Source organism: Palaemon carinicauda, chromosome 4, assembly GCF_036898095.1.
Source record: "Palaemon carinicauda isolate YSFRI2023 chromosome 4, ASM3689809v2, whole genome shotgun sequence".
Lineage (NCBI taxonomy): Eukaryota > Metazoa > Arthropoda > Malacostraca > Decapoda > Palaemonidae > Palaemon > Palaemon carinicauda.
The window spans coordinates 53923360-53949518 of NC_090728.1; the positions used below are offsets into that span (position 1 = coordinate 53923360).

Genomic DNA, 26159 nt, shown 5'->3' on the forward strand with positions numbered 1-26159 from the left:
GACATAATAGAAGTATTGAGTCGGTTTCCTTTGACAATGGATGCTTTTAAAAATAAGTGCCACAGTTCTTGAAGATTCAAAGTTTTAAAACATTTTTAATGTCATCTAAAAGGGTTGAACTGAATAGTTTCCTCTGGAGTCAAGTTATTACTTGTGTGGTCAGTTTACTTTGGTTTGTCAGTTATTGAAAATTTATCATTATTTTTTTAACAGTAGGCCTAGGCCCATATGGATGCAGGAGTGAGTATTCCAAGTATAGCCTATGACTTGACTAGGTCTAGAGTGTTCCATAGTCTTATACTGTACCTGTTTGTTTGTAAAAACTATTGCCATTAATACACTGTCTCTCAGCATCAAGGGATGCACAATTTCTGAAGAAACTGCTATTTTGGTATGATTAAATACTGCCTAGCGTTGATATATATATATATATATATATATATATATATATATATATATATATATATATATATATATATATATATATATATCATCATCATCATCATCATCATCCATTACAACACTATTAACTCCAAGAACATTTTGTTTACACTTTTATCTATCCTACGATGACTGTTTATGTATTCTAACTTACACAATCATGTTCAGTCCAATCTACCTTCTTCCATGCATCTTAATCTAAAAATACTCTGTGTCAGCATTAAAAATAATTTACTTAACCCTCTGGTGACCGCGACCATGACAAATTTGCTGATAGGCTCATGACTTGCTAATTATTTTACAATGAACAATGAAGTTTTGTAGCATAACTAACAAATTGATAAAGATAGAAACTGAAAATTGCATTAGAAAGATTAATAAATTTTCTATTAAGCACTTTCGGTTACATGAATGGCTGACGACAATTGATTGATTGATAAGACATTTTATGGCATCCTGACAGACTGACGGCAAAGTGTGACATTAGATCGTCAGTGGGTTAATCTTCCTTAAGTAATTGAACCCAACATTACTGTGCAAGGGTAAGGGAGAGGGTCCCAAAGCATTGATTGGCTTCAAACTCGCCCTTGATAAACAAGGACACGGCAATATAGGGCAGGTTATGGGGGGAGGGTTACATTAGGTCGGTCAGTTCATATTCCTTTAATTTCCCTACAACTTCCATATTATCAGCCTCGGTCATCATAGAAAACAGGATTACTGAACTGATGTTGGGTTTTATTATTAAGGGAAATTATTTGTTTTACATGACAGTGGAGTGTTTCCGCGGTTTTACTGAATAGCGTAACGGGACATAGAAAGCATAAAGGAACATTCATCATCATCATCATCATCATCTCCTCCGCCTACACCTATTGACACAAAGGGCATCGGTTAGATTTTGCCAGTTGTCTCTATCTTATCCATTCATTATGGAGGTAAATATATGTAGTTTTCTCATTATGAGTTTTCCATGCAGTACCCATATAGCTATTGTTGCTTGTATGAAAGTAAAAAATATCTCCGAAATAATGACCCATGGGGTTTTTGAGCGCAGCTCAACATAGGAGCAATGATGTTTTTTTTATTTTGGGAGTGCAGCAAGCCATGGCGGAGCAAAAGCCATCAGAAGTTTCAACAAATATCCCATAAATAATGACCCACGGGGCTTGCAAGCTCAGCTCAATATGTACCGTTTGCCAGAACATAGCAGCAGTGATGTATTGTTTGCTTTGTGAGCGCAGCGAGCCACAGCGGAGCAAAAACCATTCGAAGTGTAGCCGAGGTCGAGGCCCAATAACATTTGGAGTTGCTAACTCGTATTATCACTCACACTGGAAATCGCTGATGTCCATAGCATTTGCTGGTGTACTACCAATCACTTTCTGATGAGGCTTGACTAGTAATGCCATAATTTTTACATCCCTTTACGTTACAGTATTTATTTCCTTTACAGTATGTTCCTTTACACTTTTCAGGCACACCCGAATTTCTGGGAGGAAGTGCATGGAAGAAATCTGATTGGAAAGAACAATATTGTGTAAATAATACTAAGCGAAGAGCCATTACCTCAAGGTAAAACTTTATATGTATGGTATTATATTTACAAAACCAAAGAACTGGGGCTTAATGTCAAAGGTGGATGAATGTTTGTTCTTGTTAACAGGCAATTAGATTTCCTTAAGAAACGATGAGACATATTTACTTGAAAAATTATCTTATGATTAGAGTGACAATATAGACACAAATTACGTGAAGTTACGCACATAGTGACGCGGCGCAAGATAATTCTCAGCTGGGTCCGTATTTTTCAGGACGTACTCCATTGATTTCTTTTGTTTCCAAGTACGTTCATTGCAGATCTAAAATTTCACTAGCATATTGTATTTTTTTTCAAATATTGAAAATACAGGACAAAAAGCCTCCCCGGGAGGGTTGATACGGGACAAATGTCATAAAAACGGGATGTCTCATCACCCCAATCATGATATCCCTATCATAATTACATGTATCAGCTAGAAGATTGATGATTATGATGATTAGAGTGCCAGTAAAAGGGTAAATACAATAATAAATGTAGTTCAAATTTATAATTGGTAATGAAGCTCATAACAGCATAAAGAACAAAGTTAACAAAAGGCCACAAACATGTTTGGATCCTAATCTCACTATCCAGGTAGGTTAAGTTTACCTATCCAAATTAGGGAGGAGCCCATCTTCTACCCCAAGAACCAGACCCAGAATACCGTAAGTCAGATAGAAGTACATGACTCTATCCGAACCTTTCTGTCGCTATCTGTGCAGAGGTCAACATCTCTTTGTTGGCACCAACAGACATGTAAAAGAAGTAACTAAGAATATAATTTCTTTCTAGCTATGTGCAGTAATTTAAAAGGTGTATGTGTCTTCAATCAAGTCTTTACTCTTGGCCAGACCTCACTAAGTTAGAGGTATGTATTCCCCCTTTGCAAGCTTTCCATAAGAACCTCTCAGTAGCCCCGGTATTAAAATCAGATATCTGGAAGAGCAAGACCACCTTTACCTCTTTCTACCTCAGGGATATTGCCATCAAGTCCTTGGGTACGTTCTCCTTACTTTGAAGGTTTTACAGTCATGAAAGTTTGAATGATGGACTTGACTGGTCTTTCTCTTTTACTGTCTTTTGGCTTTGGACATCTCTTGTCTGCAGCATAACTCTCTAAATTCATGGGAATGGTTGTGGAAATGTCATGGCTCTTATCCAGGTGTCATATAATTGCAGACGAGAGGAATGTGTCACTCAATAGGATATCCTGTTCCTTGTCATGTATTTGACAAAGGGATGCAACTCTCTCCAACAATAAGGGGGTTGCAAACTGTAGAACATATGTCTGGGCTTTTGTAACATTTGCAACCCTCTAAGTTGGTGTTCTTTTTATTATAAAAATATTGCATTCTACATGTGGAAGGCTTTACATTAATGGCTGTCTAACCTCATATCACCAATCTCAGGCTGACCAGACATTTACAGGAGTCTGTTTTTTTCATTGCTTACATGCATGACTAGGAAGTTGACACATTCTGAGAAGGGAAGAACACACCAGTCTGTTCACTGTCAGTACTGTACTTCCCACCTAAGGAGTGAGACTCAGTATAAAAGACAAGGGTTTGTATCCTCCTCAGAACAAATCCCAAATATGGAAAGTGATTTATATTCTTCCTTGAATACAAACCTTGTCATTTATAATATGTCCAACATCAAACAAACCCCACTTTCTTGCTCCTGTTGCTGGGGAAGAAACTGATCGACAGTACTGTACTAGCGTTTCTCTCCCAGGATCCTGGCCATTAAATGACAAACTGTCTCTCCAACTGAAAAGTCAACAGACAAACCGCAAGGCTTTGTGGGGTGAACACCTAGTAAAGAAATAATTAAAGAAAGACAGTAAAGTGCACTTAAGTGTACTCTCATCCCTCTCATAATATCATGCCATGCAGATAACTCGAGTAAAACGATAATGGAATCCCATACTTTGCTACAGTGGCTATGGCACTACCCTATACTTGAAAACAATGGCTATAAGGTTAAAAGCCAGAGTAGCATTAACAAAAATGAGTTATAAAGGCAATTCATAAAAAAATAGACATACAGGGATCTCAGGATTAGATGAAATTTTATCCCGGAATCCTGGGACAAGGAAATCCTCCCAAAATGAGAAACCCTAGTCAGTACCTGAGCGGTGAGGATATTCTTCATATTTCACAAGCTTATCACACCCAGGCACTTGAAGCCCTACCCGGCAGTGCCCGCTGCACCAGAGAAATTAATGTCCATGAAAAAAATCAGTGTTTGTACAAATTCTAAGAAAATTGCACCCAGGTTTGAATAATAGGAAAATGCCAAAAACTTTCCAGAATTGATGCAATTTTTCCAAGGTTAAACCACTATTCTGTATTGTGCTTATATAAGAAAAAAAGTTATTGGGGAATAGACTAGAGATTACATTCTTAATGTCACTTTTATACCTATGCATGACTATTGTATTTCCAATCTTTTAGCTTAACAATCAATAACGATATTTAAAAATGGTCCATTAACTCACATTCGTCCAAGTTTGAAAACAAGGGCCTCATTATAACACAGTCAAAAGCAACATAAAAGTAAGGCTAGTCATGCGAATCTATGACCAGAATCTAGGGATTTCTGTATGACACTGGAAATTAGCCAAACTGTAAACTAGAACAGATTAATACTTTCAGTAAAGGTATTAAAGGCTTGAAGGGCCGCTCATGAATGGCAGAGGCAAGGAACAGTGACAATTCTATATGCACTGTTCAAATAGATATGAACAGTGCCAAAGCCCCCTCTCCATCAAGCAAGGACCAGGGACAGCCAGGCAATGTCTGCTGATGACTCAACTGGTAGACCTATAGGCTCTCCCAAATTTCCCATTCTTAGCTCACAAGGAAGGTGATGTTGCAGACATGACAAGAAACTATCAAGCTCGAGCGGGTCTCGAACCCCCATCCAACAGATTGTGAGGGCAGGGAGGTTTCCAATAGGCTATCACAACATTCAGATGCTTTGCCAACTGTAACAAAACAATTTCTTGGGACATTTAAAGATGGTTAATGTGAGAGTACATGCTGTTATGCATGGAAAAACTAAATCTAGATTTTTTTTCCCCAAGACTGGTAGTACTTTCTAACCATTTATGCTTTGCCATAGCAAGATTAGGCCAAGTTGTTGGGGGACTATTTTAGGTTAGAGGTTGATTGTTCATGTATTGTAAATCAGGTACTGTATATTATATTAGCCTTTGATTCATCTTTATACTCATCACCTCTTAACATTACAGTAGTGGTTACATAAGAAAGATATCAGTAAATGTTAAAAGCCTGTGAATATATGATGCCCCTTTGAAAAAAGCTGTAAAAAGGGTTGAAATTAACACAAACCAGGTCCTCTGCTTGCTGATATCGACTTGAAATACCCTAACCTATTTCAGAGTAGTGCAAGGAAATGTGAGAATAACTTCATTATTACTGAGAGGAAATTGAGGGCCTCCCCACAAATAATCCCATTTGCAAAAATTAAACCTGGTCTGGTAACATTAAGGGACAACTGAAGCTGTATTGGGATATGAAGTACAGTAGATTGTAGTCTATTTATATTAGATATTGCAATAACATCCATGAATGATTTATTTTACTTTTTAAAGTAGGTTTGAGGTTTAATTTCTAGCAAAAAAATTACACTTAATTGACAACTGTACTCTTATTAAAATGCTATACTTTGTTTCTATTGGTAAAGTTTTCATAAACTCACTGCATGTGTACATAGAGTAAACTGTGTACTTTTCAAAGATAGGCCAAGGTTTGCATAGAATGCCATGGGGTAGGGGTCATGCATGTATGCTACCAATTTGTTAACAAATATTAGATACCTTATACAGCTGTTATTGAGTGCCTAACACAGGTCTTAATGCCTATATCTTTTGCATAGCCCCATCACCATCTGTGCTTAATTTTTTTTTAGAATAATAACAATGAAAAGTATGTGATCAAGATTAGTTCTGAAGTAATCTTACTCTTGGATTAGGAAGGTACTGAATTAGTGTAAATATGATATTGCATGTGAAGGTTTCTTGATGATTTATCAAGTTCAATTGGGTATATCTTTTAGCTGAAGTATGAAAGATTGTCAGGCAGGGAGGAACGTAGAGAGGAGAGGTCCCCTTTTTTGTTTCATTTGTTTGATGTCGGCTAACCCCCAAAATTGGGGGAAATGCCTTGGTATATGTATGTATGAAAGAGTTTGACTGTAATTGATGGAAAAAAATTCACTTTCATTGAGGTTTTTAAATTACAGCAGTGCTTCTCCAAACTTTGTGTTCGATGACTTCGTTTATTTAAACTCTTACCAGATTGTAATCAGTAGTGGTTAAGTGAAACAGTCCCTGAAAACTTTAAATGGAAAAAAAAATATTCTATTTTTAGTTGAAGATGGAGCTACGCATACAGTACTTTAAAGCTCCTAACTTTCATATAACAATCTTTATATTTGGAGTAAATTACATGCGCACAATAGTGGTTTGTCAATTTTATTTTTCCAAGTGAAGATTCATGTTCCTGAGAAAGACTTTTCCAGTTAATTCTTCTTTTGGCCCAGCTTTAAGTTAGTTTTTCCTCATGTTTCTAATGGCCACAAGAAAAAACAAATGATTTAAATAAATGCCTTTTTTTATATAAAATACAATTTTTTATTCAAAATTCAACAAAATTCATACAAATTAAATTCCTTTGCAAATTAGGGTAATAATTAAATTAAATTCTATGGATAAAACATTTGCCCTTTAAAATTAAGCATGTTACTGAAAGATGGATGTGTGCACGATAACAAGGAATGACTGATTGACAGAGTGAAATTTTTATATGATGAGAGGTCAGTAACTAGTCTCTCTTTTAGGTCCTTAAGTATAAAGACTTTCTTAACTGGTTTTGAAGATTTAGTGTCCCTGGGCTCATTGACAATGCGAGGAATACCCGAGTTAGAGGCATACTTGGAACTCGAAACACTTGGTGTGATACTAGACCCTTCCATACCTGAAACATTAGTACCTAATCCCCTTTCCACAGTTTCACTCAGGGAAGAAAAGCGTGGTCCTTCGTCTTGCTTAACTATTCTAGGTATGTCATCGTTAGTTTCAATAGAGTTCTCATGTTGCATCTCACTTTGTGGGCTGAGAAAGTCTTGCAAGTTTTCAGTAGTGTTAGGATCACTTGTTTCACCATTCACTGGTGAATTATCTCTTAATATTTCATCATCCTGTTCACTGTCTGTGCTATCTATCTGCTCTGTCTCGGTATCACTAGACTTTTCATCGAGACTTTTCATTAAATTGTATATTTCTTTGATGTCACCTCTAACTGTAACATCCTGAGCCATCCCTTCAAAAATAATATTTCCACCATCTTTCGTTTCTCTAGCTGATTGTGGAATAGTTACAATACTTTCAACTTCATTGATATTCATTTCACCCGACTCCTCATTCTCTTTCGGTCTTTTTCCATTCTCGTACAAAGAGGTATCTTGACCCTCCTTTGTTGTTTCTTGGCAATCTTGAGAGGTATCTTCTTGCACATCCTTCTTATAACTGTAACCCTTGTGATCATTCCAGGATGTAGTTGGATCAATGATCAGAGATACTTGATCAGATAAAGACAAAGTCCAATCCTCCTCTTTCAGATAACAACAGGCCAGTGCCCCAGGATCGACAGGATGAGCCTCTGTAGGGATAGGTTTGGTTAAAAATTCTTTCCTTATTGCTAAAACACTTCATTTACTGAAACAGTATACTGTAATTGCACATTTATTAAAGGCAACGTAAACTAAATGGTTAATTGACATCTAAGTTGTGAAAAATCTAACTGATTTAGAATAATTTTCAACAAATAAAACCATGGAAACATTACAGAGAATTTGACTAATATAAAATAATATTGAACAAATACAAGCTTCAACTAAAATTTACGTCCTTCAAATATTGAGAGTAGAAAGTAGGATATTTTTACATACATCCCAGACCTACTGAACTCGGTCAGCTTTTGTTCTATGTTTACATGTGCAAACTCTCGGAGTAAAAAAAAAAGGGTGTAGCTTCTTTCGAAATAAGCAATCATGGCTCACAAGAATGTTAGTGAAAGTAGCCAACCCAAAATGAAAGTTGGTAAGTAGTGTCCATGCTCTGATCTGGCTACACGGTTCCTTACTGTACAGTATAGCCAAATACATGATTTGCACCACATTAAAAATTAGGCCATCAATGGAACCAATGTTGCTAAGGGGTGAAAGTATTCTTAAAATAAAACACAGACAATAGAAAAAGTAGAAAATTATTTTCAAGAAAAAGAAATGAAAGAATTGTCTAGTGATAGCATTCCTAAGTAAGTAATTTCCAAGAAAGTGGGAAAAAAAAATGGCTTCTTGTCCTTATTTAAAACATCCCTAGTCCGGGTGGTGTTGAGAGATTTTTAAGGCAAGTACAATAAGGTTGTTCGAATCTTTGAGAAAAGTGGCACAAACTGTGTGGTGAAACAGGAAGTTGTCTGTGTCTATAACATTAAGACCAATAAATATTTTTTATTTATTCAAAAGACTGTACTGGCAGAGGAATTTAATCCCAACAAGTATCAAACTATGAGACATCTCCATGGAAGATGCCCAAAAGGAGGTAAATAAAGGGACAAATCATTATCAGGGTATAAGCAAATGAGGGACATGCTATCACTGATGTTATGTAGAACGTGAGAGAAGAGAACCTGAGAATAAAGGCTTTAATAGTCTATCACTGAGGACCCCAAGATACTTTAAGAACCAAACTATCATGAAAAGTAAATAACATGTGATCTGGAGGGATAATGGCAAAGCTTAGGTGACCAAGGAAATTTTATAGAGTATGTCCTAGTGATAAAAATGCAATAAAGCTAAAAATCATTACTCAAGGCCCTTCTTGCTTGCCCTGAAGGACTGGAAGACATATTCATGCACTATTATGGTTTTAATACACAGAAAAGTTGAAGTTTTTACTGCCAAATACAACTCTCATCCAGCCCATGGGCCAGTAGGTAATTTCAAACTTCAAGAAGCTTTAAAGAACCTCAAAGAAATGCTTTTAGTTATCTTGGACACAAAGTTAACTCTTAGAGTGTCCCATTAATATCCTCCATACCTTACATCTATCAGACGAACCAAGACAGAAACGAGACTGAAAAGTTTGAACATAATGAGCCTCCTGTTGTTAATATGTCTCTGGACAAGTCCATGACCTTATGATAAGTGTTCATATGGAGAAATTGGTGGAGGACCACAAGACTGAACTTGATACAGAACTCAAAAACCTTCGGAAGGATCAACAAACAGTAGCTGAGTAACTTTTCAATGGCGGGGGGAAGGGAAAATGCTCCTTGTACACTGATAAAAGAAGTGTGTGAATTATGGAGAGTTGCAAAGACTATTTGATAATACCCAAATAATGCTTTTGCCAGCCATGTCACTAACATGTGCTGTGTGGTCTCCAAAGACTAATACCAGAATACCAGATCAACAACTGAGTACACGATGTACCATCAAGGACAACTATCTACAAGCAACCACACAAATCAATCATGTGTGTACAGGTGAGAAGAGAAACTAAAAAGTCTAACAACTACCTCATAAGGGAAATAATTCTGTTGAGGAAACTGGATGCCTGCTCCATTATGTATCTGCTGAGGGACCTGGTTGGTGTCTCCCTCTTCTATCCAATTTACCCTAGTAGGAGGCAAGAACGATTAAACTACATGGCATGGATGTTCTACCCCTTAGAGATGTTCCAGGCTGTGTCTTATAAATGCTGCATGCCTAGATCAACCTATAAGGCTTTGATTGTCCTGAAAATACATGAAAAAAAGCCAATGAGGAAGCAATTTTTCTCACATTGGAGGTTTCTAGGCTGTCCTCACACGGGACACTTTTCAGTGAACAGTGTCTACCCGTTTCGTAGTCCAACAAAAAAAGTGGAGCAGGACTTTGTGAACAGCCCACCACTAAAAATTGCTCATGTGTGAGCATCCCTTGAAACAAAAGCGTTCCATTTTTCTCCACAAACCAGCATTAGCCTCCGTCCACTGAAAAGCGGCCCAGCTTTTGTGATATGGAAAGTCAGAATATGGAGAGCCCTTGTTGAAGGGAATTTGCTGGGCTGGATGTTTGAAAAAGACTACCTTCTGAGCATGTGGATCTCTGCAGGTAGAATTACAGAGTAGACACCAGACGGAAGTTACCATCCCCTAGCCTCAAGAACCATAAATTGACTCAATTAAAACAATGTTATTTTCGAGTTACTCCTTACTCTAATTTTTGTTTCTTAACCAATTCTTTTTTCATTCAAAAAATATTTGAAAAATAATTTTGTATGCAAAAAGTTGTAGCCTACATGTAACATTCCCTTAGCATTTTGAGAAATCAAACTTCAAAATTTTTTATTGTAAAGATTGATTGATTCAATAGACTTTAGTATGAATAAGGATGGACTTTTAGTATTAATTTTACCTTAACAATGGGGATAATGAAAAAAAAAAAGTCCCTCCCCACATGCACACACATATAGGTAGTTGTACCAAATTAGCACACATGAGCAAGACTGGCCAACATAATATAATCTCAATTGCATTTTTCTGGGATATTTTACTTTACGCTTTTGGACTAATCTAGTTGGAAAAGAACTACTTATAATGTATTTACAGTACTGTATTGTACTGTATACGAAACCTTAAAACTGCATTCGATTTTGTTGCCTCAGACACACTGGTCTAAGCAGACATTATTACATTCTAAAAAATCATGACTTTTCAAAAGATAATTGTGCTTAATTAAAGTAATTTTTACTTTTGTTTTCAATTTTGGGTGCATTCCCACCATCAAGTATTAGTGACTTATTTTACTCTACAGTATCATTGAGTGTTGTTAGATAGAACAAGTGTTCTGTTGATACCAATACAAAGCGTGACGTGTTGATGACTTTTGTTTTATGAGTCATCTTTCCTTGCATTGAAGCTGTGTTAATAATGTACAATTACCTCTGAAAAGAAGTATGACATAAAATACCATGATAGCATGTGAAAAGAATGTAATGCAGTACAGTGGGTTACCTAGTGTGTTAGTCAACCACAGGTAGGTAATGGTAAGTGAGTTGGTAGGATATGAGTTGACCCAGCCTACGGCATCAAGCATTCGCCGATTCTCGCTTTTCACGCCTGTTTCTGTTACCTAGCCCCTACGAATAAGGAGGGCTGACTGTACTTATAAAACGTACAAATTTAGCCTATTCGGGTGTAATGCCTATTGGCCGAAATGTCGTCAGCAGCTAACTACTTAAAGCTACCAAAATAAATGCCATGGAGTGAATAATCAACACAGTGACTTTTTGTATCTTAGGTTAGTGTATGTGAAAAACACCATGGTACGATAGTCTAAACATCATTTAAAAGGGTCAGTGAAATAAAAACAAACACTTCCAAGCTGATGTGAAAGCTGAAGCTGAAACACATTATATGCCAACAACCGTGAAATATACTAAGCTGTGTTAGTTGAAAATTATACGATAAGAGATCAGACTTAAAAAAACTAATAATTAAAATGAAAGAGGGTTAAAAATTATACAATAAAGGATCTTACAAAAACTTATAATTAGAATGAATGGGGTTTAAAAAAATCATAAAATTGGAAGCGGTGACTAGCTAAAAATCTTATAAAATTGGGTGAGGTGACGAGTTACAAAAACTTAAAACACCTTTGTACTGTCATGAAAACTGGGATTGAATGGCTTCATACATCGTACAAGGCCGATTGCGTAAACAGGCAAACAACAAAAACAATCTCAAACGGTAATTAAACACCTCTATTACATTCATCCTATAACTACAAAAAGTAGATGACTAAATCATAACTTGATTACTGTTATTCAACATAACAGTAGATAAAGATTTCTCACTTCCTGGAGTTGAGCAAGGGACTTCGTGACAGTCCTGCGACAGAAACGAAAATGGTGGCTTGGCGCAAGATAATGCACATGTAGTACTGTCTCCAGTAGTAGTACTGGTTCTCAGTGATGACGTGTCATCAATAGCCAAATAATTTCCGCATTGGAGTTGCTGTGCCAAGTTTAATAACACCTGAACTCCAGGGTCTCTCTTATATACACTGGGTACATGATTGACACATTGAAACACTGGCCCTAGAGCAGGGGAGAAAATATTTCTTTGGTATTTTATAATATTTTATATCGAATTGGATTTCCTGTTCTAGCCTTTAACAAGAGAGTCCTTGGAGGCCAAACAGCAAAAAAAAAAGTACTTAAATACATGCAGAAGATGACCAATTACAAGAACATTATTCCAAGGAAGGACAAAGGAGGCAACATCAAGCTTCATAAATGAGTATACAAAATTTTCTTGTATACTATACCAAAATATTAGCCTTATTACACCCAAGAAATGTAGCAATTGAACATTGGATAAGATTCAATAAAATAATTAATTAATACTTTAAACAAAATTGATTTAATATCAAGCATGAAACAAAGGTACTGTATTCACAATAAATTACTGTACCTTACCTGTGTTAAATATATACCCTCCGGCTTCAAGAATGCAACTTCGGCCTTTTACATCCATAACAATTCCCGAGCTACCAGTATTATGTAGCCAATTTTCTCGATCAAACAAGAGATACAAATACTTGGTCGTTTCCGCCAAAAAGAAACTCTCCATCCGATTATCAAGGGTATGGTCGTTAACATTCTTAACCTGGAAATAAATCAAAACCAGATTACCTTTGTTGCAACTCTTGTAGCCATTAATCTAAAAATCCTTAAATTCATACATTTAAAAAAATACCATTCTTCTTTTTTTTTTTTATATTATAAACAAATCATATTTACTGATGTCAATATAGCCTTCTTTATCTTCAGCTTTTACCAGTTTCTACATGGGGCATGTTTCCTATCAGTCTTTTTACACAAATCATCTATCATCACAAACTCCCTTGAAAAAGGATTGTGTTAAAACCTTCCCAGGAAAAAGTGAAGTTGAACCCATCCCTTGGAAATTATGCTTAACCCTTTTACCCCCAAAGGACGTACTGGTACGTTTCACAAAACTCATCCCTTTACCCCCATGGACGTACCGGTACGTCCTTGCAAAAAAATGCTATTCAAAATTTTTTTGCATATTTTTGATGATTTTTTGAGAAAATTCAGGCATTTTCCAAGAGAATGAGACCAACCTGACCTCTCTAAGACAAAAATTAAGGCTGTTAGAGCAATTCTAAAAAAATATACTGCAAAATGTGCTGGGAAAAAAATAACCCCCTGGGGGTTAAGGGTTGGAAATTTCCAAATACCCTGGGGGTAAAAGGACTAATATGATGGCATGTAATACTTTTCTGTTTATACTCGATACTTTATTTTCTTTTACTTATATTCACACTTTCAATAAGTCTGTTTGATCCTTACTGCTTCAAATGATATTAGCATAGAGGAAAATTAAATGACATAAGGGAAGATTACTCACCTATGACGAATCATGGTCCTAATTCAAAATAAATCTGTAGTTTTCCATACAGTACTGCATTTTGTATTTGTGATTTTCTACATGTCAGTGTTGCTTGTAGTTTTAAGTTTTATTTGTACAGTAGTGACATCGGGGAAGATTACTCACCTATGAAGAATCATGGTCCTAATTCAAAATATATCTGTAGTTTTCTATACAGTACTGCATTTTGTATTTGTGATTTTCTACATGTCAGTTTTCCTTGTAGTTTCAAGTTTTATTATTACAGTAGTGTATTTTAGCTTTGTTTTGTAGCTAAGAGATGAAATGGCTTTAATTTTAACTATTTATGTTTGTAATGCTTGTTTTACCTTTTATATTACATTTTGTTTATTGTTCATTTAATACAATAAATACAGTACGTAGTTTCACCTATTATCCAAAAGAAATTATGATAACACAGTACAGAACAGGGTAAATTGGCTGTGCTAAAACAAAAACAGCCAGTCAGAATCATAAAAACTTACTGTTGCATATCCACAACTTGTCTTTGCTGAATGCTGTATGCTCCTAACAATATCTGCTCCCATTTTTAACAAAGTGTCGTCATTAGTTGCCCGATATAAATACATCAAAGACTCGACTAGCTCTGGTCGTAGAGGATAACCTTCCCGATATGCAGAAGTTTCTGCCTGGAATGAGAAAATGCAGGTACTGTATAGAGCTATACATGGATAATAGTTGCACTAAAACTTACACCTATTGATGGTGCTTTTAACTATTACTGATGCTATATTTCATAAAATATAATCATAATATATTAGGAATTAATAATCGATTTGAAATTAATTTCTGCAAATGTAAAGCAACCTAGAGCTACATTTAATTTGAAGGTTCTAAATATGTTATTTTCCTTAGTAAAATAAATTTTTGAATATACTTACCCGGTGATCATGTAGCTGCAGCTCTGCTGCCCGACAGAAAAAACCTACGGGCGGGATACGCCAGCGATCGCTATACAGGTGGGGGTGTACAACAACAGCGCCATCTGTCGAGTAGGTACTCAGGTACTTCTTGTCAACAAGAACCAATTTTCTCCTCGGTCCACTGGGTCTCTATGGGGAGGAAGGGAGGGTCCTTTAATTCATGATCACCGGGTAAGTATATTCAAAAATTTATTTTACTAAGGAAAATAACATTTTTCAATATTAATCTTACCCGGTGATCATGTAGCTGATTCACACCCAGGGGGGTGGGTGGAGACCAGCATACATGTTAACAATAGAAGCTAAGTATCCCGTATTTCATTTTAGCAGTTATTCAAAATAACAAACATAAAATTAATAAGTACCTGGTAAGGAAGTCGACTTGAACTATTACTCGGCCTTTTTAAGTACGTCTTCCTTACTGAGCCTCGCGACCCTCTTAGGATGCTGAGCGACTCCTAGGTGCTGAAGTATGAAGGGCTGCAACCCATACTAAAGGACCTCATCACAACCTCTAATCTCGGCGCTTCTCAAGAAAGAATTTGACCACCCGCCAAATCAACCAGGATGCGAAAGGCTTCTTAGCCTTCCGTACAACCCAAAAACAACAATAAAAAGCATTTCAAGAGAAAGATTTAAAAAAGGTTATGGGATTATGGGAATGTAGTGGTTGAGCCCTCACCTACTACTGCACTCGCTGCTACGAATGGTCCCAGGGTGTAGCAGTTCTCGTAAAGAGACTGGACATCTTTAAGGTAAAATGATGCGAACACTGACTTGCTTCTCCAATAGGTTGCATCCATTACACTCTGCAGAGATCTGTTTTGTTTGAAGGCCACTGAAGTAGCGACAGCTCTAACTTCATGTGTCCTTACCTTCAGCAAAGCATGGTCTTCCTCATTCAGATGAGAATGGGCTTCTCTAATCAAAAGTCTGATGTAATAAGAAACTGCGTTCTTCGACATCGGTAAAGCAGGTTTCTTAATAGAACACCATAAAGCTTCTGATTGTCCTCGTAATGGCTTTGTACGTCTTAAATAGTACTTAAGAGCTCTTACTGGGCATAGTACTCTCTCTTGTTCGTTTCCAACCAAACTGGACAGACTTGGAATCTCGAACGATTTGGGCCAAGGACGAGAAGGGAGCTCGTTTTTAGCTAAAAAACCAAGCTGTAAGGAACATGTAGCCGTTTTAGATGTAAATCCTATGTTCCTGTTGAAGGCGTGTATCTCACTGACTCTTTTAGCTGTTGCTAAGCAAACGAGGAAAAGAGTCTTCAAAGTGAGATCTTTAAAAGAGGCTGATTGAAGCGGTTCGAACCTTGCTGACATCAGGAACCTTAAAACCACGTCTAAGTTCCAACCTGGTGTGGCTAACCGACGCTCCTTTGAGGTCTCAAAAGACTTAAGGAGGTCCTGTAGATCTTTGTTGTTGGAAAGATCTAAGCCTCTGTGGCGGAAGACTGCTGCCAACATGCTTCTGTAACCTTTGATCGTAGGAGCTGATAGGGATCTTACCTTCCTTAGGTGTAAAAGGAAGTCAGCTATCTGCGTTACAGAGGTACTGGTTGAGGATACTGAATTCGCCTTGCACCAGCTTCGGAAGACTTCCCATTTTGACTGGTAGACCTTGAGAGTGGATGTCCTCCTTGCTCTGGCAATCGCTCTGGCTGCCTCCTTCGAAAAGCCTCTAGCTCTTGAGAGTCTTTCGATAGTCTGAAGGCAGTCAGACGAAGAGCGTGGAGGCTTGGGTGTACCTTCTTTATGTGCGGCTGACGCAGAAGGTCCACTCTTAGAGGAAGAGTCCTGGGAACGTCTACTAGCCATTGCAGTACCTCGGTGAACCATTCTCTCGCGGGCCAGAGGGGAGCAACCAACGTCAACCTTGTCCCTTCGTGAGAGGCGAACTTCTGCAGTACCTTGTTGACAATCTTGAACGGGGGGAACGCATAAAGGTCTAGATGGGACCAATCCAGAAGAAAGGCATCTACGTGTACTGCTGCTGGGTCCGGAATCGGTGAGCAATAATTTGGGAGCCTCTTGGTCATCGAGGTAGCGAACAGATCTATGGTGGGCTGACCCCACAGGGCCCATAGTCTGTTGCAAACATTCTTGTGAAGGGTCCATTCTGTAGGGATGATCTGACCCTTCCGGCTGAGGCGGTCTGCCATGACATTCATGTCGCCTTGAATGAACCTCGTTACAAGCGATATCTTTCGATCTCTTGACCAGGTGAGGAGGTCCCTTGCGATCTCGAACAACGTCATCGAATGAGTCCCTCCTTGCTTGGAGATGTACGCCAAGGCTGTAGTGTTGTCGGAGTTCACCTCCACCACCTTGCCTAGAAGGAGGGACTTGAAGCTTCTCAAGGCCAGATGAACTGCCAGTAGCTCCTTGCAGTTGATGTGTAGTGCTCTTTGATCCGGATTCCACGTGCCCGAGCATTCCCGACCGTCCAGTGTCGCACCCCAGCCCGTGTCCGATGCGTCCGAGAAGAGAAGGTGGTCGGGGGTCTGAACAGCCAGTGGTAGACCTTCCTTGAGAAGAATGTTGTTCTTCCACCAAGTCAGTGCAGACTTCATCTCTTCGGATATAGGAACTGAGACGGCTTCTAGCGTCATGTCCTTTCTCCAGTGAGCAGCTAGGTGATACTGAAGGGGTCGGAGGTGGAGTCTCCCTAACGCGATGAACTGGTCCAGCGATGAAAGTGTCCCTATTAGACTCATCCACTGTCTGACTGAACATCGGTTCCTTTTCAGCATGCTCTGGATGCATTCTTGGGCTTGACTGATTCTGGGGGCCGACGGAAAAGCCCGAAAAGCTTGACTCTGAATCTCCATACCTAGATAGACTATAGTTTGGGATGGGACGAGTTGAGACTTTTCTATATTGACCAGGAGACCCAATTCCTTGGTCAGATCCATAGTCCATTTGAGATTCTCCAGACAGCGACGACTTGACGCAGCTCTTAAAAGCCAGTCGTCCAAATAGAGGGAGGCTCTGATGTCTGCTAAATGCAGGAATTTGGCAATATTCCTCATCAGTTTGGTAAACACTAGAGGTGCCGTGCTTAGGCCAAAGCACAGGGCTTGGAACTGGTAAACCACCTTCCCAAAGACGAACCTTAGGAAAGGTTGGGAATCTGGGTGGATGGGGACGTGAAAGTACGCGTCCTTTAGGTCTAACGAGACCATCCAGTCTTCCTTCCTGACCGATGCTAGCACCGACTTCGTCGTCTCCATGGTGAACGTCTGCTTGGTGACAAAGACATTTAGAGCACTGACGTCCAGCACCGGTCTCCACCCTCCTGTCTTCTTCGCTACTAAGAAGAGACGGTTGTAGAAGCCCGGGGATTGATGGTCCCGGACTATGACTACCGCTCCCTTTTGTAGCAAGAGAGACACCTCTTGCTGTAAAGCTAGCCTTTTGTCCTCCTCTCTGTACCTGGGAGAGAGGTCGATGGGAGTTGTTGCTAGAGGGGGCTTGCGCAAGAATGGAATCCTGTACCCCTCTCTGAGCAACTTCACAGACTGTGCGTCTGCACCCCTGTTCTCCCAGGCCTGCCAGTAGTTCTTGAGCCTGGCTCCCACTGCTGTCTGGAGAAGATGGCAGTCAGACTCTGCCTTTTGAGGACTTGGAACCCTTCTTCTTTTTGCCACGTTGACTATCGGCACGGGTACCTTCTCTGCTGGAGGATCTGCCACGAAAGGGCGGAATGAACCTAGACGCTGGTGTGTCCATCCTAGGTCTAGGCACGGAAGGTAAAGCTGTGACTTTACGTGCGGATGACGCCACCAGGTCATGGGTATCTTTCTGGATCAACGAGGCGGCAATCCCCTTGATCAGCTCTTCAGGAAAGAGACACTTGGATAGCGGAGCAAACATCAGCTCTGACTTTTGACATGGTGTGATCCCCGCCGACAAGAAGGAGCAAAGGTGATCTCGCTTCTTAAGAACTCCAGACACGAAAGAAGCCGCAAGCTCGCCAGACCCATCCCGAATGGCTTTGTCCATGCATGACATGATGAGCATGGCAGAGTCCTTATCCGAAGGGGAGGTCTTTCTGCTCAACGCTCCCAAACACCAGTCCAGGAAGTTGAAGATCTCAAACGCACGGAAAACTCCCTTCAAAAGATGGTCCATGTCTGAAAAGGTCCAGCAAATCTTGGAGCGTCTCATAGCCAGTCTGCGGGGAGAGTCTACCAGACTTGAGAAGTCGCCCTGGGCAGAGGCAGGAACTCCCAAGCCGAGAACTTCTCCCGTGGCATACCAGACGCTAGATTTGGAAGCAAGCTTGGTCGGGGGAAAGATGAAGGATGTCTTCCCAAGTTGCTTCTTGGCCTGCAACCACTCTCCCAGTACCCTTAAAGCTCTCTTGGATGAGCGCGCGAGTACGAGCTTCGTAAAGGCAGGAGCTGCTGACTGCATGCCTAAAGCGAACTCAGAGGGAGGTGAGCGTGGGGCTGCAGACACAAACTGGTCCGGATACAACTCCTTAAACAGGGCAAGGACTTTCCTAAAGTCTAAGGAGGGAGGCGTAGTCTTGGGTTCATCTATGTCGGAGTGTTGATCGTCCAAATGCGCAGCTTCGTCGTCATCAGAGATTCCTTCATCCGAATGCTGAGGAGGAAGCGGCAAAGGAGGAGAAGAAAGCTGAACGGCTGAATCCGGCAGCACGGGTGCATGCGTAGCTGCACTGGATCCAACATCATGCCGCTGCTGGTCAGTCTGAGAGCTGGCAACAACAAAAGCGGAGTGGTGGTGCGTGGTGGGGACTGCCGTGGGTTGCGGAGACTGCCGCATTGCGTCAAAACACGGCAGCTTGACAGCACCTTCCCACTGCTGATGCGGTAGCTCACGCATGTCAACGGAGGGTGCCGCACGTCGGCTAACGTCAACATGCGTCTGGCAGGGTCGACTGCGCATCGGTGGTGGAGCTCTCACAGCCGGAGTGTGGGAGCAGGCAGCCGCAGTGTCAGCTGAGCGCACAACCGTGGCAGGTTGTAGGTTAACGGGTGCAGCGTCAACCTTCTCAGCACGATACTCCTGCATGAAGGAAGCTAGCCGAGTCTGCATAGACTGCAGCAAGGACCACTTAAGGTCTACAGCGGTTGGTGCGGCAACAGACGGAGTGATTGCCTGCTGCGGAACCACTCTACCTCTCTTGGGAGGTGTGCAGTCTTCGGAAGACTGCGGCGAGTCCGAACTGACCCAGTGGCTACACCTGGGCCGTTGGACTCGCTCGGAAGGGACCTTGCGCTTGAGAGGTCGTGAGACCTTGGTCCAGCGTTTCTGACGAGAAACTTCTTCCGCAGACGAGGAATGAATGGGCTCACTCGTCTGTTTGTGGGTGGGACGATCTCTGCAAGATACGTCCGCAACCACTGAGGGTACATCTGTACGCTGATCAAGGCCTGTCGAACCCTTTGGTCCTTCGACATTGCTTCTCCCCTGGGCTTGGGAGCTTGCAAGAGGTCCCGGACTGGGAGGACGACTGGCACGAACAGATGCACCCTCATGCGTAACACTGACACTTTTCACAGCACTTGCACTCACTACACTTCCCACTGCACTTTTCTCCTTCAACTCTTTGACGTCGGCCAAGAGTTGATTGCGGTCATTCGCTAATGACTCAACTCTGTCACCAAGAGCCTGAATGGCACGCATCATGTCCGCCATCGAGGGTTGCTGAGAGCTAGTAGAAGGGTCGGGTGTAACCACTACAGGGGAAGGAATAGGTTGTGGGGCATGGGGAGAGGAAAAATCAAAAGAGCGAGACGAACTCCTCCTGATCCTATCCTTCTCTAGCCTACGTGCATTCTTAAGGAATTCTTGAAAATCGAATTCCGAAAGCCCAGCGCATTCCTCACATCGATCTTCCAATTGACAGGCTTTACCCCTACAATTGGAACAAACGGTGTGAGGATCTATAGAGGCCTTCGGAAGACGCCTAGAACAGTCCCTAGCGCTACACTGCCTGTACTTGGGGACTTGAGTAGGGTCAGACATCTTGAATTAGTCAAAGGGGGAAATCCAAAATCTATCCAAGTCGTCAACAAATAATCCAAAATCTAATCAATAAAGCTTGATAAGGTATTGATGATAACTCCTGTACAGCGAAAGCTAATAACTAGAGAGAATACATCACCAAAAAGCGTGAAAGCAACTCCAGAAACAACAGCGTATCAAGTAGGTCTTGCCGGTGGCACGACAGAGAGAAAATTGGTTCTTGTTGACAAGAAGTACCTGAGTACCTACTCGACAGATGGCGCTGTTGTTGTACACCCCCACCTGTATAGCGATCGCTGGCGTATCCCGCCCGTAGGTTTTTTCTGTCGGGCAGCAGAGCTGCAGCTACATGATCACCGGGTAAGATTAATATTGAAAAAAATCTTATCATGGCTGTTCCTTTTTTACTGCATGTAATTTTCATAAATTGGTAAGAAAATACACAGTCTTAAGACATATTCATAAATGCAATGCTAAAGCCTTAATGCCTGCTCCAGACAGACAAACCAGTTTCACATTCTGTCAGTAACATGGGTAAGCCCCAGCTTACTTCATGAAGCTCACACATTACCTGTCACAAATTGAGTTTATAAAATATAAAATTAATTTTTCATGCAGACATTTCAATCATACGCTCACATTCAGGCTTTAATAATTCCTCATTTGCACACATTTAGTCTTGAAAAACTAGAGACACATTCATTTGTGTTCTAATTAGATGTATCGTTCACTCTTATAATGTCTGGATCTACCCATACGAACCAACAACCCTCTTTAATATAGTCTGGGCTGTTTGGGAAATAGCCAGGTGATGGGCTGAGATAAGGGAAGCTGTATACAATAGATGGATTTCTAAGAAAAAACAAGTTTTCTTTTAAAAAATAAAGTTTGTTTCATCACAGCCAGATCAAACACATCATGCTAAAATCAAAATTCAGGTGAATTACCAGACTGAGTCTCTTACTCTTACCCACTACCTCTCACAGTTTGATAATTTAATAATCACAAAAGATTGCCAGTTTAAACCAATATACAGTAATACAATACATTTAGAAACCTAGTTTTTATCTTGCCTTTACTAGGAAATGCCAGAGCTACCTCTAAGATCCTTTCTCATCCACCCATAGTGACAAATGGACCTCAGAGGACAGAGCAAAAGACCATCTTCACTACTGAATGCTAATGACAAGGCAGGGACATAAAAAAGAGGCACTAAGTCTTTCATTTTTGTTCACTCTAATGTCTGAAGAGAACAATAAATATTTAGCAGGTGTAATTAAGACCAATATCGTATGATTTTGCAACTAGTCTTGCCGTCACAAGTGCTTCAAATAATCTCTTTGGAGTGAGGTCCAGTTGGAAGGCTCCTGACAATGTTTGTTCTGCACTGTAGAAAGACTTTTAATGGCTGACATAAGGCAAAGGTTCAATTAAAGAAAATAAATAGTCCTTCAAGGAATCTCACTCCTGAAGTGTTAGATTAGAGTTTTCAGATCATAAGAATTGGCAAAGATTGCTGGCTGATGCTTAGCAAGATTGAAAGGTGGCTGCATTAGCATTCTCATAAAATAAGAATGGCTTTTGAATCTTATACAGTATTGTTAAAGCATGCAATTGAAGCATCTCAAGGTTGTTGTAAAAGCTCACAAAATGTGGATGCTTCAATAGCTTGTAGAATGGGACTCCTGGGGTGTGTCCACTTGCAATAATACAAAGTCCATACACTGATTCTTTTGCTGCTAAAACAGGCTCATGTGCTGAATTGCAAATGCATATACAACCAGATTATCCCAAGAATGCAATATTGTGCCCAACTTTCAAGCTACTAGACTAAGATGAGCTAAGAAGTAGACGGTAATCTTGTGGTTTAAACTTATGGCAAACAGATCTACATAAACAGTCTACCCAATGTTTACAAAGTACCTTGCAGAACTCTGTATCCAACAACCATTTTGATGAGAGACTTGCATTCTCCAGCTGAGACTTATTTGTATCATATTGTGTTTTTCTGAAATACCCCTTAGCATTCATTATTCTTACATTGCTAGTCTCTGCCCATAAAAAGACATCCCATACCAGTCTACCACAGCAACTACGACCTTTTACCTGCCTAGTTCCAACAATAAGTAACTGTCATCCAATTTTCAATCAATATGCTGACTACCCTCCAATGATGAAGTAGATGCTCATAGCCTCAGAAAGATTGCCATAAACTGGAGTTGAAAAATTAATTACCAGGTGCTTATTGTCTACTGATGGAGAAGTGCTCCCCACCTAATACTAGAAAAGTCTTTAATTATAGGTTTCCAGAGAGACTGGAATCAAAGGTACTCCCACTGAAAAGTCACCAGGGTGTTGCCACCACTATAAATCCTCCAGGATCTCCTTTGTGACTACAATGTGGTGATCATCGGGAAAAATTAAAAGCAAATCGTAACCTTGTTAGCTGAATTTGGAATCTTCATATCTTTTGCTAGTATTAGAAAGTAGATTAGGAGGAGGAAAAGGTACCAAAGTTAATAATAGCTGTCCTGGTTACTTTTAGTTTCTACAAAAGTTCCCAGAAAATCAAAACAGAATAGAAACAGATAAAAAGATCTGAGACTTTTTGGTGTTTAGGGATGACATTGTTTAATTTTAAAATTAGCTACGAAGTCTTTGTTACCAGATAAAAAGTAGAAAGAAAACCTGTAAGAACCTTGATTTAGCAAGAAGAGTGAATACATAAGTCTCCTTTATTGACCCAGTGTTGACTGAGCCTATGAAATCCTTATCAAGCTCCTTAGACAGAGCTTTTATTTGAGAAGGTGGAAAATCACACTCGGGGAAACTTCTTATATTCCTTGATCGCGTTAGAATTTTAGAACTTATTCGATTTCTTGGTGACACTTCGTTCAACATGTGTTATTTTTTATAGTGTGTCTGTTACGAGTCTTGATCACACAATATAGGCATTGTAAACTGATGGATTTTGTAATAAATCAAATACCTAAGATACTGTACCTGAGGAATGTTGTAAAACTCAGGAGTAAACCCAAACTGCTTCCATACTTGGTGGTAATTGAAAATTATCTTCTGAGCTGAATTTATATCTCCTGAAATTAGATGATTCAATTTAAAATAGTTCACTGTAAAATTATGAGGTGAAATAAACTATTGAACATTATGACAAATGAAACTTTGTACAGTATTTAAGAAACTAAAAGTTGAATGAGTTACTGACAAATTATTCACATTTAATATGGGTTTTTCAATATTTCAAAATTCTCCTGCATTCTAGCCACACAGATGACTACCGATTTTGTATGAGATAGAGCAAAGTATATGCATGACCTTATTAAAGTTATTAAAATACGTAGAATTTTACAAAATGAAAGCATGAAACAATAATTTAAAAAAAAAATACAGTTCATAAAGCTTAAAAATTCTATAAATTATACAAATAATTAATAGTTATGAACAAACAGCATGCCATCTATTCCTTAAACATTAATGTTCTGAAGTTTCTATATCAAATTAATGAATTGACATATACTATAACATTTCATATATGTTTATCATAAATATTTTTTTCATCATTGAATGATATTTTATTGCTATTTACTAGAGTATTCTAGGAAGAAAGAATTGACTAATGACAATACATAGCCTTTTATTTATACTTTTATACAAGGTTTATCAATAATACAGTAACAAAAACATCAGATGTTGATAAGGATTTCAAAATATGAAACAAAGAAGCACAAGCCATCACCATATTTAAATCTGGACTATCACAGGAATTGAATTCAGATTAAATCCGTTTTGTGGGTCAGTTTGTTATGCAAATCATAAACTGAGTAATGTCTTAGGCCGGGAGCACACTAGCGACTCTGTGGCGCCACAAAGCCACGCCACGCCTGTGGCAGGGATGAGCGACAGAGAGCCACAGTTGCTTGCCACAGTCGCTAGTTTGCGCAGCAAAACTTGAAAACAATGGAAACCTATGGGAGACCACATCCCCGCCACACGATGTTGTGGCTTTGTGGCCCCACAGAGTCGCTAGTGTGCTCCCGGCCTTATAGTTGATAGATTAATTTTCAGTATCTATACTAGAATAATTGAGCACTTAAAACAAGTTTAATTATGAGAAATCATCACGATAACAACAATATTCTACATGCAAATGACCAGGAACATCCAGGCTCTATTAATCATGCAAGTGACACCTTGCAATATAAGCAAATCTTATGATCTATTAAAAAGATACCTGTTATATGAGAAATTTTAAAAATATACAAACGATAAAAACAAAAATATGACAGAATTCAGTGACTTACCTATCAGGGCTAGAACTCCAGGCCAGTATGCTTCTAGAGACTGAAATACCGCCATTGTAACATGTCCTTTAGTCATTGTTGCCCATAAATACCAATCGTCATGCCGTAAATACTTGTCCGCTGCAGCTCTAGCTTGCTTGAAAATAGCCATTAACTCTGGTCTTTGAAGTAGTGAGCCTCCTTTCACAAGATACTCAAAATAGGAATCGATGCCAGCTCCTGTAAGTGAAAGGAAAAGATAAAATTTTTTAAAAATTTTACTATTAAAAACAATAAAAGTTGCCCTTATCTATATACAGTGATACCTCGGTAGTCGAACGACTCTAAATTCGAACAAATCGGAGTTCGACCAAAAATTTCGAGTAATTTTTGCTGCGGTGTTCGAACAAAAAATCGGAACTCAAACAGCCGAACGCGTGGCCGAGTGAGATGAGCGGCCATCTCGGCTACTCTCGCTTGGTCGGGTAGCATCATTTCAAGAGAGAGCGTCAGTCCGACAACACGTGTTGAGAATTTATTGTGATTTAGTGCGTTTTATTGTCTTTTTTTGCCGATAATAATGGGCCCCAAGAAAGTTAGTGATAAGGGGAAGGATAAGAGGAAAACAGTGAGAGCAACGATCGAGTTGAAGAAGGAAATTATTGCGAAATACGAGAATGGTGTACGAGTGTCTGAACTAGCCTTACAGTATGGCATGGCGAAGTCGACCATTTCGACCTTTTTGAAAAATAAGGAAGTGATAAAGAAAGCTAATGTTGCACAGGGAGTGACAGCAATTAGTAAGCAAAGGCCACAAGTAATTGAGGAAATGGAAAAGTTGCTCCTTATATTTATTAAAGAAAAACAGTTGGCCGGGGAAAGTATAAGTATAGCTTTCATTTGCGAGAAAGCTCTTCATATTTATGAAGAATTGATGAAGAAAAGTGCCAGTACTAGTGAAAGTGATTCGTCATTTACTTTTAAAGCAAGCAGGGGCTGGTTCGAGAAATTCCGGAACAGAACTGGTATTCACCGTGTGACTCGGCATGGGGAGGCAGCCAGTTCGGATCAGGCGGCAGCTGAAAAATACGTTGTTGAATTCGACCGATACATTAAGGAACAAAATTTGATCCCACAGCAAGTCTTCAATTGCGATGAGACCGGGTTATTTTGGAAGAAAATGACGGCCAATACCTACATTAATGATAATGTTATGTCTCACTTTAGAAGAATAGTGAAGAAGAGAAAGAAGCAGCTGACAATTGACATGTTTTTCATAAAAGAAAAGAGAGCTGCTACATCCCAGCCTGATTCACCTCCAAAGAAGAGAAACAGAAGAGAAAAAACCCCTGAAG

General features: G+C 39.5%; 1 protein-coding gene across 1 annotated transcript in view; it reads right to left on the reverse strand.

The window, feature by feature from the left end:
* Positions 1-6659: 6659 nt before the first annotated feature.
* Edem1 (ER degradation-enhancing alpha-mannosidase-like protein 2) overlaps positions 6660-26159 on the reverse strand; it is a 55521-nt gene continuing 36021 nt past the window's right edge. Inside the window, exons 7-11 of the mRNA XM_068372276.1 lie at positions 24826-25044; positions 23510-23601; positions 14040-14204; positions 12579-12768; positions 6660-7710 (exon numbers count right to left, since the gene is read on the reverse strand). Coding sequence (XP_068228377.1) covers positions 6755-7710; positions 12579-12768; positions 14040-14204; positions 23510-23601; positions 24826-25044 — 1622 coding nt within the window. The 3' untranslated portion in view covers positions 6660-6754. The remainder of the gene's footprint in view (positions 7711-12578; positions 12769-14039; positions 14205-23509; positions 23602-24825; positions 25045-26159) is intronic.